Here is a 20,848-nt window from a genome sequence, read left to right as displayed (position 1 = left end):
GATGAAAAAAGAGGAAAGTAAATAAGGTCAATTAAGAAAACGTAAGCATAAACATATGGAATACGAAAAAAAAAACACTTCAAGAATTAGTCAACAACAACAACAACAAAAATTTTAAAGGCTAAGAATAAAAACAATATTGAGGAGAAATTGAAGATATTGGAAATTTAAACAGAATGGGAAAAGGAACTAACTAAAAGAAACATGGTAAAAGAAATATTGGGAAATGAAGATATAGCCTTCTGTTTTTAAAATCTATAAGTGGAATATATATACTTGGTATAGGAAATATGCAAAATACGGGGGGGGGTCAAAATCAGCCATACTAAAAAGACTGGTAAATAATAATCATGAATTCCGTTTAAGAAGGCGACAGTGAGCAGAGGAAAAGGCACAGTCACCCCTTGACTGCGTGAGTTAATTATACTAATCATATCATAGTAACGAATCAGTTTCCATGACAACCAAACTTAACAAAATGAGTAAGCGCAAAACTTATATTTGCGCCATGTGATCGCTCTTTCCTTTCGGCAAATTTAAGGTCCTACATACAAGTTGATTTGATCTGCTTTTAAGTTCATCTGACAATTGTGTAACATCCCTAAAACTCTTCGCTTTCTCAGTTTCATCCGAGTTTGATGGAATTTACAATGTTTAATCTTTCTCTGTCTACTCAAATCATTCCGAATTTTGGCCGGACTGACCATTCGTGCTCAGATTCATGCTAATATTTAGAATTTATTTTGCGATACCAAATCACGGTGTAAAAAATAAATAGTGCTATAACGTAAATGCAATTCATCCTCGATCCCTTTACACAAATTCTTTGGTTTGACAGTTAAAGAAAGACTGTCTGTCCATACACCATCTTTGTTCTTGAAGTGTTTTTTTTTCGTATTCCCTATCTTACGAATAATTTGTCGATGCTTTGTAACAATACACTGTAAAAACAATGTTTAAAATGTTAAGCACGTTGCTTGAGCCCATCGCTCTAACAACTATTGTTTAAACTTTTTAGATAACTGTTTAAACGTTTTAAACCATTGTAAAACATTTTAAACAACTGTTTAAACTTTTTTGAACAACTGTTTAAAAAGTTAAAACGTTTAGACAACTTGTTGTTAGAGTAACAGGCCTAATGTGCTATATTTTTTTACTGAGTAGTAGAGCCTATAACCCGCGCTAACGACGATTTCATGACGCAAGACATAGAGATCAATGCCTATATCCCATTATCTTAACATGTTATGGTAGTAATTTTATAAAATATCCATCTGCCCTTGTAATAATTTGACTACCCCCCCCCCCCCATCGCCGTGCCTTTCAAATCCATCTCTGCACTGCAGAACCATAACAAATAATTCACGTTGAAACTCCGGTTTGTAGAACGGAGTAAAGCTCGGAGTATATCCCCGTCTGAACATGTTAGTAACGTTCATGCGATTTCATTCAGTTATCACCTATATATATATATATGGAACAGTCACACCAACGAAACCGACCCAAACCTACCGATGGTATGTCATTAGAAATAACGTATTATAGCTTTGATTGGTCTGGAGTCGGTTTCGCATTGTGACTGTACCATTACTTCTAAAGAATCTCCGAATAGCTAACTTGCTCCTTGAATAAGCATCACTCTTTAAATGAGGAAATTAAAACATTTCTTGCAAAGAGATACAAGGAAGCAGAAGAAAAAAATTGTTTTGACCTCCTCGTGTTTGATTTTCCCCTCTTATTCCCTTCCCAGGTTTATAATTAGCTGTATATTCTTTTTATCGACCCACCTCTCTTCCTTCTTTTCTTCCTCAATTTTGGCGAAGCGTTACGTGCATGACGTGTGTATCAAGTCATTTAAGAGGAAGCCCGGCATCCCGGCCAGCATCCTGACGTCATATTAAGAAGATGAATGAGAGGAAACATGAATATTTGGCGAAAATCCATAAACAAGATATTTGAAGATTATTTTTTTTTTTGTGATATCATGACGCCATCAGATTCCACTAATAAAGGTCATGTGCACTATGAAATCATGTTATATTCCCATATTTGAACTGTTATATGATAAGGATGAATGATTTTTTTTTAGAGAGAGAGGGAGGGAGGGAGAGAAAGGGAGAGGGAGGAAGAAAGAAAAGCATGTTTGAATTAAATACCCAATATTTATAACGCGCCTTTCCCAAATGGCCTAAAGCGCTCACAGTTTTAATTATCTAGAGCATTGTGTTTTATTTTTATTCCTGATTAAAAATTTACGGGGAGCGGCTCGCACATGATCACGTCACAAAATATAAACTTCCCCTGTATAAACTGTTTGTTATTCAGTTATCAAAATTATATCAGTTCTCTGGGTATATACATGTATAGTAATAGCAAATTGGTAATCCATTAAGTTCCAACTTGGTTTATTCAAAATGTATATAGTGTAATAGTTCGATAGATTACGAACCATGTGGCACGGATAGGGACTTGAGGCCATGGCTCCCAAAAGTTTCGTGACCAACAAAATGGAGAAAAAGAGAGAAAGGGAAACGAAAAGTGGTGAAATGTTATCACTTTCTGAAAAGTTTGTCAAAGTCTGTCTCAAAAATACGCCATATCTGGCATCATCATATAATTCTTAGATTTTCACCATTGTTTAGTTAGGCATGGTAGGCTAGGTGCATACATCGATTTTACATTCTATTTGATTTTTTTTTTGTGAATCCAAACGAATAGTCTGCACGTCTCTAGAAATAAATAAAGATTAAAATTATCTGAAAAACTAGTGGTAAAACGAAATTATTATCTCTCGTTTAATAAATCCCAATGATTCTCCCCGAATTATATTCCCGTGTGAACATGACTATTATATTTCATCAACACCAACCAGGATGGGGCTACACCCGCTCGAACTCCTTTTCAGGATGCCAAACATCTTCGGTGACATCGCGTATCTTCGATTGGTCGGTTATGACGTCATCGTCTTGAGCGATTACAAGATATTGAAAGAAGCCCTCAACAGGAATGACTTTTCTGCCCGTCCAAAACCCGTTTACACAAACGTTGCCGGGAGGAATAACTTCGGTATGTTTAAGTTAGATGAATATTATGATGTAGATCAATGCCATTTGTTGTTGCAAAGCTCACAATTTTCTGTCGACAAATCTATAAAGGAAATTCGAGATGTAATGAAACCAGATATTCATTTTTCCCGAGGCTGATGTTAATTTCAAATAATAATGATTAAAAAAAATAAATAAAACCACACCATACAAGAACGCAATCTATTTCGGGAGTGTGTTTCTTGAAAGGACTTGTCGGACGATTAATCAGATAAGTCCCGTTTTATCAGACAGTTACCATAGCAACAGTGTTTCTCAGCCAATCAGAATCAAGGAGAGTTGTCAGATGAAAAAAAAAATGATGAAATGCTCCCCTGGATTTTAAAGATGATTATTTTTGTTATACCTTTTTTGTGCGGGAAGGTATTTCTGTGTCGATCTTTTTAGAGTTGCGGTGTAAAAGTTTTTCTTCTTTATTTTTCTTCCTCGTTCGCGCTCACAGGTCTCGTCGCTTCCTCGGGTGATGTTTCAAAGGAACAACGGCAGGTGGCGCACTCCTTCTTTCGAGATCTTGGCCTGGTCAAGAGAAGCATGGAAGAAAAGATAGTCGTCGAAATCAACTATCTCATGGAAGAGTTTAGAAAATCAGAGGTATTCACTAGAAGTCCGTGGTGGCTCAAATGAACATCATCAGTTGATAACAAACACACATCTATATAATTCTTAAAACCATCGCACACCTCACGACTGGTTTACAACTCGATTTTAGAAGAAACGATGTTTTGCATAATATTTTAAATGACATTACAGAATGATCCCAATGATGAGGTTCAGGATAACTAGTTAACTAGTAATACCACCATTTTGAATAAGTACAAGCCTTTATTATCCATTAATAGTAATAATGTAATAATAATGTTATTTCATTTCAAGATTGGTTCGCTCAATTGGACAAAATTTAATCTTTTACAGATAAAGTCACAAGGAAACACAAATAGAGCAATACTTATATCAAATAATATCAAAATAGTTTCATATAAATATACACAAACCAACGAACGTAGATGGCAGAGAGGGCAGCAACACTTTGCAGAATGTTGCTGCCCTCTACGTTCGTTGATAAAAACTAATCTTTAGGTGTGATGTGGCCTTGATACGATATGACATGATTGTAATGAGTGTGGCGTAATTTTCATAATTTAACCACAGGGATTATGAAGAATCATATGATCCAGGGCTGCAACTTACAAAATGTTGCGATTGATCCCAAATGTTACAAAATGAATATTGTTTAGTACTGATTCATATAAAAAAGAAAGATAGATATTTCCTAATGGGATATTTTTTCAAAAAAGGAGTAAACAGGTTGTTATGGCGTTTCCAGCATAGATGTTTTCCGTAATTTTTGCAAAAGAAATGGTGATTGAAGTGTTTATTTTCATCCTTATTTTCATTTTGTTTCCAGGGAAAATCTTTCAATCCGAAAGTGATGATAAACAACGCTGTTTCGAACATCATCTGTTCCGTCCTATTTGGGTCCAGGCACGAGTATAATGATCCAGTCTTCAATGAGATGTTAGACGCACTCAATTCGAATCTGCAGATTAGTGAGTCTTGAAAATGTTTCAATTTACACTGTATAATTAGGGGTTGAAGACAAAGGAATGTAATAATTGTTATTTGTTTTAAATAGTTTTATTTCTAAAAGTAAACTCTCTGAAATTAAATCTCGGTCTGTAGAATATTGCTGATTGACGTTGGTTGTTATACGGATTGTATTGCACTAACAATTAATTGTACCTTAGTTTTTTGCTTTTGTTTTGTTTTTTGCTTAATTAATGTATATTCTTGATCTGTTTCTCGATTGGGCAAATAAAACAATTATATCCCAATGGGATTTATCTCGCGCCCATGGCGGCTCAGCTACGGCCAGAGTAATACAAAGTAGAATGTGCATAAAGTATAGCTGCGATAATCAAACGGACCTATTATATTTTATCACAATGTCAATTTATCATGACAATGATTGTGAAAGACGCAGTTTCGAATTCTGGTAAGGACTGTTGATGAACCTTATCACGAATTTTCAATTGACTGTGTACATCTGTTATGTTTAAATTCAAATCTACAATCATACCAACGTAACCGAATTCAAATCGACTGATGAGATGGCCCTTAAAATAATACAATAATCCATGTGCCTTATTTGTTTTATCATGTTTTACCGCAGGTAAATCCGGCGGACTCTTCTTCTTCCTGCACGCCATAGCTAACATCCCCAAGACCCCTGGCCACAAGATTCGCCAGAATGTGACCTGTATCTCCAGCAATATCAAGAAATTCCTCGAGGATCATCTCAAAGACCACCAGGCCGACTGTCCCCGCGACATGCTCGATATGTACATCGATAAGATCCGTCAGAACCAGAAGGTAATGTAGATAAAGGTGGTGGTCATCATCGTCGTCGTCATCATGACGACGACGACGATGATTATGGTGATGAGGCTGTTGATGGTGGTGATGATGATGAAAGTGATGAAGATGATAGTGAAGATATGATGATGATGATAATGGTGGTGGTGATGACGACGACGACGATGATGATGGTGATGAAGAGAAGAGGGATTACGATGATGACACCTTCAATCCAGAAATACTCTATTCCGATGTGATAGTGGTGGCGGTGATGGTGACCGTGATGACGATACTCACTGAGTTTGCAAAGTATCTTTCTGTCCGGATAAACTGGGACCGAGATTGTTCCTTATGTTTAGTCTGTCGTTTTATCAGGTATTGCGATGATGACAATCGTGGTAAAATTGTTAATGGTCAGCGATGATAGTGATGACTATGAAGATTTTTGTGGTCAACATGATAAGGATTATGACGATTCAGATTCATTTTTAATCGTAAAAAAGATGGCGAGTTGACGAAAATGAAGTTGCTTCTCATAGATATAATATGTCAGGTGACAAGATCCGAGTTCTGTATTGAGATGATGAAACCAAAATTACTTGTCTCTTCTCATATTAACCAGGTCTTTTTAGCAATAATGGGTAAAAAAAATCGAGACACGAGTTCCCTTTAAAAATGAGTGCTATGTTGGGGGCAAGTATCTCTCGTCCATGTCGTCGTTATTTGGGGTCTTCGTCAAGAGCAGAAATGCAGAATAGCACAAAACTCAGCGATTTAAATTATATCGAAATGAGACCCGAGTTTCATCGCTTTCTGGGGGACTATATTCATTGTCATCATTTTCATTAATAATTTTTGGAAGATATACCCTCTTTGTCTATTGGTTTCTCCCTCTCTCCATCTCCCAGAACGGTACTTCATCGTCCTATGATAAGATCAACACCGTATTCAGTCTCGCCGACATCTTCAGCGGTGCTTCGGAGACCACGACCACCACATTGCGGTGGCTTATGCTCCATTTGATCACCAAACCCGACATCCAGAAAAAAATTCAAGCCGAGATCGACAAAGTAGTCGGACGAGACAGGTATTCATTTAAACATATATATATAATTAATCATTTTGTAACGTTTTTGTACAGCACTGTTTAAAGAATGAGATTAAGGCAACGGAGGCAAATGTATTGAGTGTACATGTAGAAGGTTTTATCTGATCAAAATATAGTTTATTATAATCACGATCTACGTGGCATGACATGAAGAGAATTGTTTCTTTGTTTCATTTCTGTTTCAAAGTAAAATAATATGGACAAAGTTTTACGCGACGGTCCTCATGGGGGGGGGGGGTAGTTCCAACCCGCTTTGTATCTGTTACGTGTGGTTAGAAAGTTGGCTAATAGCGAGTGGTTGGCCAACACTAGAAACGATTTAATTGAACCGAATAGTAAATTTTGTTGTGCAAAGGTGAATCTGGGATCCCTGTATAATACTGACTTCTGATGCGGATAACTCCCCCCCCCCCACAGATTCCCGACGTTACAGGATAAACCAAATCTTCCATACACCGAGGCAACCATTCTAGAGGTCCTACGGCTCAACTTCGTCACACCTCTCGGAGTCCCACATCAGTACATGGGGCGTGGCGATCTCCGTTTCCATGGTTACGATATACCCGAGGGCGCCATCATCATTGCCAATTACTGGAGGATATCACGAGATCCAAAGATTTGGGATGACCCGGAAGTGTTCAAGCCCGAACGCTTCCTGGACGCAGAGGGGAACTGCGTGAAGCCTGAAGAGTTGATGCCGTTCAGTATTGGTGAGTTTATCAACATCGACGCAGTGCCATCTTGCATAATCCCGTTTGGTTCGATATTTGACCATATGACATTAATTTCGTCTCAAGAAAATTTGGTCTAATTTTTAATGAATGAACCCATCACGTTCTGATCACAGAACAGTGGATTGTATCATAATGTCATAAAATCATTGTGGTATGTGGTAGAGTACCTGAATACGCAGGAGGGGTAATCGATTTAGTTATTTTGTTCAATGTTTTGCCTCTTTAGGGGATATTGCTACTATAATCATGATAATGGTTGTTATTACTCCAGAGTAGTTAATTATGATTTATCTAGGGGGTGACGACTATAGAAGAAATCACATATTGCAATTACAAAATGAAAACCGGAATTTCGGTAGCACGAATATTCAGGCATGTACATCCAATCGTGATATTACCCAGGACCATGCAGATATTTTGTTTCATATCAAATACGTTTCTCCTCATCTTTACTTCTAACAGGTAAACGAATGTGCATCGGTGAACCGCTGGCCAAAATGGAACTCTCTCTGATCTTGGCATACCTTCTCCACCAGTTCACCTTTACCTTACCGGAAGACGAGCCATCGTACTCCATGAAAGGTTCTTTTGGCGCCGTCAATACACCCGTATCCTATGAAATCCGCGCAATACCACGAGACTGAATAGAGTAGAAGTCGCCGAACGCTTCACGGACGGGCTAAGATCCGACTACGATCGGAATGCGATCGTCGTATGACCGGACTATTGTAAAAAAGACATTTGAGTAAAAAAAAATAACAGCCTTGAAAATAACCTTGCACCTTGGAAACCGAATGCGTTACGGGCTGACTACGTTCGGACTATAATTTGAATGCGATCAGCGTACGATCGGACAAATAATGATTTATAACAAAAGACTTTCAGGTGAAAAAAAATCGGTGAGGATTCGTGTGAATATAAAACGTCCCTTTCATAACCGAGTATTCTTCCAGGGGACTTCTTACACAGGAGCAAACATTGGTCTGGTTTTTAAGCTTCTCTTAATGGTGCAAAAAGTTATTTGTTAACTTTAATGAAAATTGTATACAGTATACCATGGTAATCTGGAGTTTGCCCACTAACAATTGAATCCCCAAGGTTTCAATATAACCTCTCATTAATTTAAAAGTTCTAATAAATTGCGATAGGTTGATGCAACGGTGCCCTTGGCATGACTGTGATGCATAAAAATTGGATTGTGCGTGCATGGACTGAACTTTATCACCTACTTCTACCAATATTTTTGAGGAAATAGATGTGTTTTTATTCAAACAAATCAATCGAAATGAATAAACCATTCCGATTGTATCATGTGACCAAAACACCGGATTTGTATGTTGTGATCTGGACTTCCGTGAAATCAAGCAAGGAAGTCCAAACATCGGTCAGAGGACAATGAAGAGATGGTCAGGGCATACTGAGGGAATTGGAGGACTGGATGGGCTGCCCCGTTCCATAAAATCCCCATGCTGAATCAGTTGATTACTTCCTAATCAATGCAATTCCTTATTTATTTATTTGTCAGTATTAAGTAGAGTATGATAATGAAGTTGAATATGTTTAGCGTTTTCACGTATACAAAAATGTAAATATCAACTTTCTTCTGTGGTGCTTTATATAAAAGAAGCATATTACATCGATAGGACGTATATACACTGTTAAAAATAATTTGAACAACGCTGTTTACTATAAGAATCGCACAGTAGTTGTTTAAACACTTTAATTAAAGGGGAATCCAACCCAAATAAAAACTTGTTTTTATAAGGAAAAGAAAAATCAGACAAGTTGATAGGTAAAAGTTTGAACAATATTGGACAAACAACAAGAAAGTTATGAATTTTTTAAAGTTGTAAATATTGGTAATCACTATACCCATGGAGACTTCAAATTGGCCGCATATGGGATGTCATAGTGATGTAAGGCAAGGACTACTCTTCCATGTACTCCAATACATATTATGGCTAAAATGTCATTTTTCCCAAAAGTTTTATTTCAAATTATATTTTTCTTTCATGAGGATATAAAACAATATACTACCTGGGTTATATTTAGATTACTGCCCCAGGGGAATGGGTACTTAGGAGAAAACCACAAATCCTTGATAATAAAGTACATGGCCTATGGGAAAGTTGTCCTTGCCCCTTGTCATAATTTACTTACCCAGTTGCCAATTTGAAATCTACATAGTATTAGTGATCTCAATTTTAAAGTAGCTATAACTTTATTATTGCTTGTCCGATTTCTTTCAGACTTTCACCATTCTGTTTGATTTATTTTTCTCCTTCCCAACACAACATTTTATGGCCAAGGCTGGATTCCCCTTTAAGTGTTTAAACTCTTAAAAGTTTAAATTCAAATATTTAATTATAAATAATTTAAGCATGGTTGTTTAAGATTTTAAACACTTGTTAAAAACTGTTTAAACAACTACTGTGTGATTCACAACAGCGTTGTTTAAAACTATTTTTAACATCAGTGTACGCACTTAATAATTAGTAACTGCAATATCATCATTGAATTCGTAATCGCGCAGAGAATAACAATTGGATGTATAAAAATGAGAGATTTAAGTATGGCTATATAATGTGCCTGTTTTATACTAACTAAGTTGGATTACCGTACACAATAATATTCTGCATACATATTGGCTTATTTCATCTACCTCGATTTTTTTTTTTGGGGGGGGGGGGGGGCGGGGGTGGGGATATAAAGTAGGCCTTCATCTGGCGTGTAATCATCAGGGTCCGCGGAACGGTTTTCAAAGTGGGGGGGGGGGGGGGGCTGACCATGCAGAAAATCACAATCCTATGGTCATTTTTACGTTTTTGTACACGGTTTTGGAAAAAAAGTGGGGGGCTGAAGCCCCCCCCCCCCCCGCTTCAGCGGCCCCTGATCATTTCGATGAGGAGGAAGGTTGATTTAATTTTTTTTCTAGATTATAATAATACGGCTATACAACGACCAGGCTCTCTTATTCACTTTATCCTACCTTTTCTACATTTTGCCACATTTGTTATATTTTGTATTACTCGACCCCCTATCGTGACACCACCTCTGCCGTATATTTTCATGTAATTACTTCTTAACGTCTTGAATAGTTTGTTGAGTCAAGATTTGTGCTGGTGAATGATGTTTAGAGAACATTCTCCCCTTCTCTTTTTTTTACTAAAATATGTCCACAAATCACCCTGGGTTATGTGAATATTTTAACTTCTTACTATGTGACTACCCTTCCCATGACACGCTGCCTGTTTAAAAAAGATACGGATAAAGTATTAATTCACTTACAAATTAAGTTTGTTGCAAACTTTATGATAATAGGCCTGTATATACACTGCGATGCATACTCTAAAAACATTGCCCAATCATGCTGCGTAATAACTTTTATTAAAATTGTTCAATTATCATGATGTATACCTTTGTAACGCCATTAAAAGTATTTCGAAACTTATTATGAATTATTACTATTAACAAGCATTTCAAACGTCAACTCAATTCTATCAAGGTAGCTTTCAGAAGGGTTATTCTTACACTGTAATTCACGACTTGTATCTTTATTGTTAAAGATTTATAACATATGATAACGGCAGTTTTATTTTGTATTTGTTATCCATAGATCGGATGTAATAAATGATATGCTTTAACCGTTCGTTGTTTTGTTTTATCTCTCTTATAATGTGCATATGCCCAACTTTGATGTTAAACTCTTCGTGGAGTCAAATTTGTATCGGAATGGCGCCAGTTGGAAATCAACCCTATGCCGAGTCAAAATGACTCAGATATCGATTTGATTTGAAGGCTTAATGGTATGGATTCAGCTTAAAATCATTCAATTTTGAGTCAAAGTAACTCCGGAATGAGTCAGTCTGGCGACCAGAGTTGACTTCAAGCAGAAGTCATCTCAACCTCAGAAACATACATAAGAGTGTACATGTAACAAGGAAAATATATACCACATTAGGACCAAGTTTGCCACATTTGGTACGAAACACAAATTATATTTAGAAATATGTACTTTTGCGTCAAGGATTCCTTGAAACGTATATCGCCTGGATAACGGCCGGCTTTACAAAAAGCTGGAGCACAAACAACAAAGGCGCCTTGAGAAATAATCATAAATGATACTTGTGACGAGCCAAAAACACATCTAAATACCTGACACAATACCAGAAAGTAAATTTTCTATATATACCTAATGAGTTTACTGCAAAATTTATTTCAGATTTGGTATCATAACCTACATGTATTGGTAAAATTTGACTTGAGCTTTATGTCTTATCTTTGTTAAATCATGAAATATTTGATTTCATGAAGGGAAAATAACACAACTAAATTAATAGTGTGATGCTATTCAGAACTTTTACCGAGAGCGGTAATTGCAAGGGACCAGGTTACTGTATTTTCAACAAAATATTCATATTTTGTTTATATGTCTTCTTCTTCTACTTCTTCTCCTCTTCCTCCTCCTTCTTCTCCTCTTCTTTCTTCTTCTTCTTCTTATCTTGATTATCGTTTAATGTTACTATCCCCACATTTTTCTTTTTATTACATGTATATTAATATGCTAACAGAGGCATACTTTTGTTTTTGATTTCCCTTTTTGTTTTGTTTATATTACTATGAACGCTTTATTTCAATCCATGTTTTACTTCTGCAAATTACTAGTACTTATTTAAGGGATTATGAGATGTAAGTATCTTTTGTTTACGCTCTATTCCTACTCTGTATTATCATCTGCAAATAATCATTATTTTACACATCGAAATAAATAATACAAACAATTGAAACATTCAGCTTCATCTCCATCATCCCTACTGCTACTTCTACTACTACTTCTATTCCTCCTCCCCTCATACTACCAATACTACTACTACTACTACTACTACTACTACTATATACTACTATGACGACGACGACGACGACTACTTTTACTATTCCGGTTACTTTCTATTAATTTCTTAGTAGTGGAAGAAAAAAAAAGACATTTACTTTTTGGCACCTAAAGATGTACCTTTTTGTTTTTTATGGACATGTTACCATAGTTACAAGATTTGCGAAATGATATCTAGTTCGAACATTATGTTAGCACTTTCTAAATAATTGGTCTAAACATGAACTTGGAATATTAATGAGGGTCTACTCGAAGTTTCGTCTTGTGAAGCGCACTTAGTCGGATGAGTCCATTTTTATCAAAGGGGTGTGCAGTTTTAGCTGGCAGACTCAGTCTAAACCGTTGACAAATGTGTCTCGTCAAAATGGAAGAGGCTGATGATATCATCAGGTCAGCTGGACTTGACTTCTTACCTGAAGAGCACGAAAACGATAATGGAAACAAAATTTATGCAGAGAAAGCTAAATTATGCAAGAGGGAGCACTGTTAAAAATAACTTAAACAACGCTGTTTACTATGTGAATCGCACAGTAGTTGTTTAAACATTTTAAATAAGCGTTTAAAATCTTAAACAACAAAGTTTAAATTCAAATATCCAATTATCAGTAATTTAAGCATGGTTGTCTAAGATTTTAACACTTGTTTAAACTGTTTAAACAACTGTGTGATTCACACAGTAAACAGCGTTGTTTAAATTATTTTTAAAAGTGAGTAGGAGATAGATGGTGGGAGGGAGGGGCAACATCCAGTGATGTTGAGTGGGCTAATATGGAAACCGCAATTATTAGAATTTTTTTTTTTTTAATCGATCATTGACAGCTGCGACTGTGACGGTTGATATTGTTCTCCCAAAGAACGTGTGGGGTAAACCAGTTAGTATATTTAGACTATAGATGATAACCAAATTAAATCAAATTTGGTATCACTTGGCCTTAGGAAACATAATTGTTGATCTGTACCAAATGGAATAAAGGATCCATAATTTGCAAGTTTCTAATTTCAAACATTGAGACCCTGACTTCGTTTAAAAAGAAAATTTGTTTTGTCAAAAAGGGAAGCACATTTCCCCTAATAGCCTCCCTCGATCCTCCCTGGATCAGCATTAGAAATTTGGAATACACTCGTTTGTACATACCTCCCGGGAATGATACCATCTGTGGCAGTTCAACCCTTGATCCGTTCCCGTCAAGAAATCTTCCTGGTCGGAACCGAGCTGGTTCGTCCAAACCTTGCCTGAGGTAACGCCCATTCGCCACGACAACTGCCCCTTGAGGAATATCAAATTCACCGAGTGTGACATCAGACAGCGCCACCAAAGACAATGACCAAGGATTATCTGGCGCGAGGCGTTTCGTCTCCTGCTGAACTGCTTCAAGGTAAGCCATAGGTTCCTGATCGTCATGTAGCTTTGCTTCAGGTCCGATGCATTCCAACAATCTGGACTGTTCTTCCGGGTGAGAAGCGAGCAGGAGGAGCGATTGGGTAAGACAGAGTGATGCTTCATCAACGCAGATAGTCATCAGGTCTATGCATGCCCAGAGGAGGTTGTGACTCGTAAGAAGTGTTATCGCTCCAGTGTCCTGATAACCAATGTAACATGTGAAAGTCTATCAACAACGTGCATATATTGCATGAAATGTTTAAAAGGTATTCCCCATCCCCATACCACTCTACAACAATATACTAATAAACGTGGTCGGAGAAAACTCACTTGTTTATACCCGCTTGGTTGAATAATCGTCATATGAGCTTCCATTCAGAGGCAAACTTAAGCTCAAGTGGCTGTAATTGTTGAATGTTTTATTGTAAAATCATACCCTAAACATGCTAAAGGGCTATTTATAATGTAAGCCTAAACGGACGTCTAATGGTTTGATTATCAAGATGAAGATGAGACAACATTTTCGAGAGGACTTTTCCAAAAATGCTTCCACCGTACTTACGGGTAGAGATTCTTTGACCGGCAATACACTTACCAAATTTTGTATTTTCTGGATGCTCTCCTCTCGGTACTTCTTCACAAAGCATGGTTTCAAATCATTCGGTTTGGTGTGATCACCGACCAATTCCTTGACCAGATTAACAAATCGGGCATCAAGCTTACGTCGCCATTTGGCGCCACTGCCAGGCCAGTCAGTCAGGTAGGACGGCAGCAGACGCATCACCGCAGAGGGCGCCTGTCGCTGTCTCTCCATAATGATGTCAACAAGCTGCTTGAGGGGTGCGTCATAGACACCAAAAACCTTCCCGAATATCACTTGACAGAAGATAATCGCGAGAGTTTGGACAGAGTACCGATGGATGGCGGCGTCTTTATCTTTAAGGTCAGTCATGACCTTGGTGAGATTGGTGGCCTCTCTGGTTGAGACGTCCTCCAACTCTTTGCTCTTGGACACTTCTGTCACGAAAGTTGACAGGACATCGTGATGTTCCGTCCAGGTTTGTCCGTAGGATGATAAGATTCCTGCAAAGAGTATATTATACAAGTTTTTGGATATACAATGAAGCAAAAAAATACTTCTGGCATAATGAGCCAAATGGGCACACATTTCTTTAAAAAAAAGTGTGAGCGAGCGAACATTGTGACCTGATGAAAATGACAAATCTAATTCCGTTAATGCATTTTGATATAACATCCAGAAAATGATATACAATTTCACTCTTTTTCAATTCTTTTTCTTTCTGTTTCTTTTTTTTACTTGACGTGGATTTTTTTTTTTTTTTTTTTTTTTTTGGGGGGGGGGGCAGTCACTTCTAAAGGGTCCCTATCTATACACCACTCTCAATTACCTCACTTTGCTGGATAGTTAAGATTGAGAAATAACTTACCCGAAAATATTAGTGGAATAAACGATATTGCTAATTGTAGACCGTAATCTATGTTCCAGTATACAAGTTTGTTATAATCTTCTTCTTACCTACATTCGACTCCTCAGAGAAATTTTCATGCAACTCGTCTCTCATTTTTCCACAGAAATCTGGATGTTCGGCAACCTTTCGAACAAGCTTCAGCTCGCTGATAACCACGACATTGTGACTGCGGATGCGATACCCGACCACCGCGCCGTACACCTTCCTTAGTCTCTCGTGGAAGTCGCTGATGTCGAACCTTGCTGCGATGAGTTGGGGGAGGTTCCCGAGGATGGACCACGCCCTCGGTCCTGTAAGAGGTTTGAGGTTCGAGACAGGGTACTCGAACCATTGGGTATAGAACACAAGGACGCTCATGATCAGGGTGCAGAGGATGAAAGGGTTTAGTAAGGTATCTAGGTCCATCGTAGCCTGACATAAAGAAAACAAAATCACAATTATCGACAACATAAATGACAATAATTATAGAAATTATATGCAAGATGATGATAATGATGAGGTTGATGATGATAAGAATAACGAAATAACAATGATATCAATAATACCAATGATGATGATAATGATGATAATATTAATAATAATAATATAATCATAATAATAATAATAAGGATAATAATGATGATAACAATGATATCAATATTAATGATGATGATGATGATGATGATGATGATGATGATGATTATCATTGCTGCTGATGATGATTACAATGATGACAATGTTTAGGCCTACTCTTATAATATACACTGTTGGTCATAAAGGTGGAATAAAATATTTTTGAATAAAAATCGACAGTTTTGTTGGTATTTGAAAGGCTACGCGTAGAAAAAATGGTAATTGAGTGATTACATAATGTTTTCCCATTACACAGGTGAAATTATAACATGAGAAATTTGGATTACGTAATAAATTCTTTTGTTGTAGACTATAAAAGGATATGCATATGATATTCTGTCCCTTTCCCTGATTTAGCACTGTGTATAAGAAGGTTGCATTTTTTTTTTGTTCCTTGTACCGTTTGAAATAAAAATCGGTAGAGACGTTCCCTGGACTATGCCTGGTCCAACGGCAACAGAAACACGCGAGAGAGTGGTAGCACTGCGACAGGAGTGCTACAAGCAGACTGATATCACAGAAGTCCTAGGGATATCACAGAGTGCAGTCTCTAAGATCCTGAAACGTCAACGTAAGGCGGGGAATGTGCGGCCACGGAAATCTCCAGGACGTCCCAGATTGACCACAAGAAGAGATGATCGCCAACTGTTGAATTTCAGCCGCAGAAACCGGAAATTGCCCATACGAGCCGTCTTCGTCGCTTGTGGAGATATCGTGGGATCAACGTTTCCCGGTCAACCGTTCATCGCAGATTGCTCCAACATGGTTACCGAGCACGACGGTTGACCAAATGTCCACGCCTGTCTGTTCGCCACAGAGTAGCTCGTCTTCTTTGGGCTAGGGAGCACAGAAGGCTTCATCCAGGACATTGGCAACATGTGGTCTTCACTGACGAGAGCAAGTTCATCCTTGAGCGAAAGGATAGGAGACAACGAGTCCGTCGATTAGCCGGGAAAAACCTTCGCGATGAATGTATCAAGGCGGAGGCGGCTCAGTGATGATATGGGCCGGCATCCATTATGGAGGGAAAACGCCACTGGTGGTTCCGGACGGAAACGTCAACGCCGCCGCCTACAGGGATATCTTGGAGTTCCACTGTCTTCCATATGCAAGACGAGTGTATGGGCACAATTTCCGACTGCAGGATGACAACGCTAGACCGCACAGGGCCGCTGCAGTAAGGGAATTCCTGGAGGCAGAGGGCGTCGTACAGTTGCCATGGCCAGCTTGTTCGCCGGATATGAACCCCATAGAGCATGCATGGGATGCGCTAGGCCGAGCCATCAACGACAGAGAGGTCATTCCTCAAAATCTGCAGGAGTTGGCAGATGCTCTGAGGGAAGAATGGGATGCTATGCCTGTTGACGTCATCAACAAGCTAGTGGACAACATGCCACGACGTCTGCATGCGCTGGTTCGTGCCAGGGGTGGACATACCCGATACTAGTGACTGAGTAAGAACAATGACTCAAGTTTGATGCAAATTTGTCCATGAAATCACAAAAAAGAAGTCATCTGGAAAACTGAGAGAGATTGAAAATAAATATCTTATGATCCTTTAATTTACTGTAGGGCCTATATTGTCGTCATTGTTGTTCTATGCTCATGACATCCATCGCTTAGGACATAAACTTGTAAAATATCACTGTCAAGCGTGTGTTGGAAGCTCCTTGGTAAAAGGCAGAATAATAAAGTAGAGTGGTCATCATGCACCATAAATGCCATATTCAAATCATGTTGTAATAATTACGCTGTGAAAATTTGGTGAAAAAAAATATTCCACCTTTATGACCAACAGTGTATATATTATTATCAATAAGTCAGTCTGTTTAACCACGATAGTCTTATCTCATCATTTAAGGACCCCATAACACATACAAGAACTACACAAGAAAATATTCTTAAAGTTGTAACATTATTTATATAAATTTTGATATTCTTGTTAACCAATAAGTAAGCAAATAAATTGAAAAACTCAGAGAAGAATATTTCCTGTAAGGGCCTAATATAATATTTATTCTGCACAAGATGCTTTATCTTTTTCCTGATTTTCGTGAGTTTTCAAGAGTTTTTGAGATTTGCTAGGATAATCCCTTGCACACATTGATAAAAATCCACGATTTTTTAAATAATATCTAATAATTCTGATAGAAGCTATTTTTGACACAAAAACATAGGCCTAATACATGTATATCATAGGGCTAGATTATCCTCCTCTATGATATACGAAAGCTTGTAACATTCGCTAACAGGTCAGGTAGATTTAGGTCTCAACCCCCCCCCCCCCCCCCCCCAGGTGGCGCCTCTCTCAATCCCAAAGTATTGAGACTTATATGAAAATCGTGCAATACCTAAACAATTGTCCAATCACAGTCCATGATTTTCCAAATGATTTTATGAAAGTCTAAGAACTCAGTGTTTCTTTCAGGGTGATTTATTTTGAAAAGTTGAAGTAGGCCTATGTATTAATTGACATTCTTTTTGTATACAGCCTTCACCTGTGTAAAATCAATCTAATTATAGCTTCTGGACATTCAACCGATGTCAGACCTAGAACAACGCCATATTTTGGTATGTATCATTCTTTTCCTTCCTAAATCTCTTAGATATAATTTTGTTAGATAAGACTTGATAAACCTTCTCCATATTTTTTTTTCAATTATACTGGAGGGGACATAGTTTGGAAGTCTTGCCTAAAAGGCTTATAAATAGACCATTATACCAACAACATATTATGCCTACAGACACGGCTCGGGCGGCATTCACATGTAACAATAATGCATACTACTATGATATCAGACAGAAGACAAACGGACTTTGCTACTTACCTGTTCAGATTCAATAATAATTATTCATGTGCCTTAATTCCGTTCAGTGAAACTGCTTTTAATTCCCCGATACTGTATAACAAATTTTACATACAGCTGCATGTAATCTATACTATCTGCTCGTCCATTGCTTCTCCGGTTATGTTGTATTCACCACGTACAGATTGGCAGAAGGCTTTCAAAACTATTGAAGCACTACCATTCACAAAAGAAATTGTACTTTTCTATTATACTTCCGTGTTTGCATACTGAAACCGGAATTCCCCGTAAGCACCCCCCCCCCCATATCCCCCTGATTAGATTGCTTCGCATCCGCTTCCCGGATTTGATCACTCATGGACACCACAGAAGGGTCCGTGCCATAGTTCATGCAGTGAATCAATCACCCCGTCCCCCCCCCCTCTCCTTCCTATCTCTTCTATCCATTTTTCCCCTAGAGAATCAATTACACCCCTCTCTCTCTCTCTCTCTCTCCACTCTTTTGGCTGTGAATCATTCACCCCTCTCGTTCTCTCTCTCCCTCCTCTCCAACTTTTTATTTATGTGAATCAATCACGCAACCCCCAGTCTCCCCTCTTTTTTTTAGTTTTGCTTTTTGCTTGTTGGGGAATTCTCAGATTTTCCCTCTCCCTAAATAAAGTCATTGAACCGTCGATGAGTTCATTTGACATTGAGTAAATACCTGCAATTATTCCTTGACTTTGTTCAAAGTTCATACAATCATACCTATTCCTGTATGCGTTTATTTTTGTTCGGCTTTTCGATATTTTGGCTATTCATTTAATCTTGTTTGAAAAAAATATTGTGATGACAATCCAAAATTGCCAATTATTGTACTCATCAGATTCTGATGGTCAATTAGTGTCAGCAACATAAAGACAAAGAGCGCCACCATGCGTTCAATGTGAGGAGAAGGAGTACAGACCATTATTAGTATCATAGAGGTGGATAAAATAAGCTATTTATATCCACGTCTATGAGTAACATGTATCTCTGTTGTACAGACCGAGTCCTGGGGAGCATTTCATCAACATTTTCGCGAGAAAAGTTGTCAGTTCTAAAAACTTTCCTTGATTTTTGTTGACTGAGAAGCACTGCAGTGCTAGTATGGTAATTGTCGGATAAAAGAGACTTTGTATGTAACATAACAAGCCCTTTCATGAACGCTCCCCTGATCTGACATCTTTTCTTGATCTTGATTGGCTTAGAAGTACTGTTACTATGGTAACTGTCGGATAAGGCAAGACTTTGTCGGAGAAAAGTCCAACAAATCTATTCATGAAACTCTCCCCTGATCACTTTTGTAAATGGTCGAAAATAAAACTCATGTGACGAGCACAATCAATGAAAGTCCGATGTACACGCCGCCAAAACGTTCTTAACTTCTTTAATGATGTTTTTTTTTTTTTTTTTTAAGGATGTTTTATTGTATTCTCTCAAATCAAAATAAACATTCACATTCCATAAGCAAGTTGTACAAACTATTTGAAACATGATTATAAATTATACAATAAATCCATAACAAATATAATTATACAAACTATACATCAAACTTCAAAGATACTAGAAATTAATAATTGCGTTTCAGCAATTACAAAATGAAATATTAACAAGATGTATGAATGATAAGAGAGAGAAAAAAAGATAAAAAGTGTTGTTCTACCTCCCAACCCCCCCCCCCCGTCCCTAGGTTAGGAGCACCCTCCCCTTTTTATGCCTATACTCTACATGGAAGGGACTACAATTCTCCGTATTTATTTATTTTTGTATTTTTTTTGTGTGGTTTTGTCTCTCGTTGTATATATACCCAGGGATATTATTATATAACGTATGAAAAAGCATATCATCAATTAATCTGATAGCTTCTCCTATATTCCTGTTTTTAATAAATCCTATTTGATCTGCTAATACAGCGCTTTCCAAAACCTCTTTAATTCGTTTTGCTAAAACTTTGGATATGGTCTTATAATCTGTATTCAATAACGAAATGGGTCTATAATTCTTTACGTAATGTGGGTCTTTCCCTTCTTTAGCTAATAAAATAATAATTGCTTGTTTTTGTGATGCAGAAAGTTCTCCAAGAGCAAAAGCTTCATTGAATGCCCCAATCAATACATCCTTTATTTCAGCCCAAAATGTACAATAAAATTCAACTGTTAACCCATCGTTTCCAGGGGATTTATTTTGCTTCATTTCTTTCAGTACCAAAATACACTCCTCTTCTAATATATCCCCTTCACAGCTTTCAGAATCTTCAGATGTTAACGTTGGTACATTTTTAAAGAAATCCCTAAAATCTTCCGTGTATTCCCTAGCATAAAGATGGGTATAAAATAATTTAATTT

The 20,848-nt window shown here is 37.5% G+C and overlaps 2 protein-coding genes across 2 annotated transcripts; one reads left to right on the top strand and one right to left on the bottom strand.

Annotated features, from left to right (window-relative positions):
- The first annotated feature begins 2,847 nt into the window (after positions 1-2,847).
- On the top strand, positions 2,848-8,060 carry LOC129281251 (cytochrome P450 2U1-like). Its single transcript, XM_064112966.1, has 7 exons — positions 2,848-3,066; positions 3,547-3,695; positions 4,510-4,651; positions 5,275-5,474; positions 6,368-6,546; positions 6,985-7,277; positions 7,764-8,060. The coding sequence occupies exons 1-7, from the start codon at positions 2,874-2,876 to the stop codon at positions 7,943-7,945; spliced, it is 1,338 nt and encodes a 445-aa protein (XP_063969036.1). The 5' UTR covers positions 2,848-2,873; the 3' UTR covers positions 7,946-8,060.
- Positions 8,061-10,067: 2,007 nt separating this feature from the next.
- Positions 10,068-18,801, bottom strand: LOC129281870 (cytochrome P450 2D3-like). The gene is made up of 5 exons (XM_064112965.1): positions 18,504-18,801; positions 15,111-15,474; positions 14,169-14,656; positions 13,328-13,772; positions 10,068-12,605 (listed from the first exon to the last, which is right to left on the bottom strand). Exons 2-5 carry the CDS (start codon positions 15,466-15,468, stop codon positions 12,427-12,429), a joined length of 1,470 nt encoding a protein of 489 aa, XP_063969035.1. The 5' UTR covers positions 15,469-15,474; positions 18,504-18,801; the 3' UTR covers positions 10,068-12,426.
- Positions 18,802-20,848: the final 2,047 nt, after the last annotated feature.

This window comes from Lytechinus pictus, chromosome 18 (genome assembly GCF_037042905.1).
Source record: "Lytechinus pictus isolate F3 Inbred chromosome 18, Lp3.0, whole genome shotgun sequence".
Classification (NCBI taxonomy): domain Eukaryota; kingdom Metazoa; phylum Echinodermata; class Echinoidea; order Temnopleuroida; family Toxopneustidae; genus Lytechinus; species Lytechinus pictus.
Note: the sequence above shows the minus strand (reverse complement) of the source record. Positions and strands in the feature narration are given on the sequence as shown.

Excerpts from the sequence above, each read along its gene's own strand:
- LOC129281251 (XM_064112966.1), top strand. The coding sequence starts at position 2,874 with ATGGGGCTACACCCGCTCGAACTCCTTTTCAGGATGCCAAACATCTTC. Across the intron at positions 3,696-4,509 it reads AAGAGTTTAGAAAATCAGAG|GGAAAATCTTTCAATCCGAA; the intron begins GTATTCACTAGA and ends TTTTGTTTCCAG. Across the intron at positions 4,652-5,274 it reads CAATTCGAATCTGCAGATTA|GTAAATCCGGCGGACTCTTC; the intron begins GTGAGTCTTGAA and ends GTTTTACCGCAG.
- LOC129281870 (XM_064112965.1), bottom strand. The coding sequence starts at position 15,468 with ATGGACCTAGATACCTTACTAAACCCTTTCATCCTCTGCACCCTGATC. Across the intron at positions 13,773-14,168 it reads TCCAGAAAATACAAAATTTG|GACACTGGAGCGATAACACT; the intron begins GTAAGTGTATTG and ends ATTGGTTATCAG. Across the intron at positions 12,606-13,327 it reads GATGGTATCATTCCCGGGAG|GTAAGAAGTCAAGTCCAGCT; the intron begins GTATGTACAAAC and ends CGTGCTCTTCAG.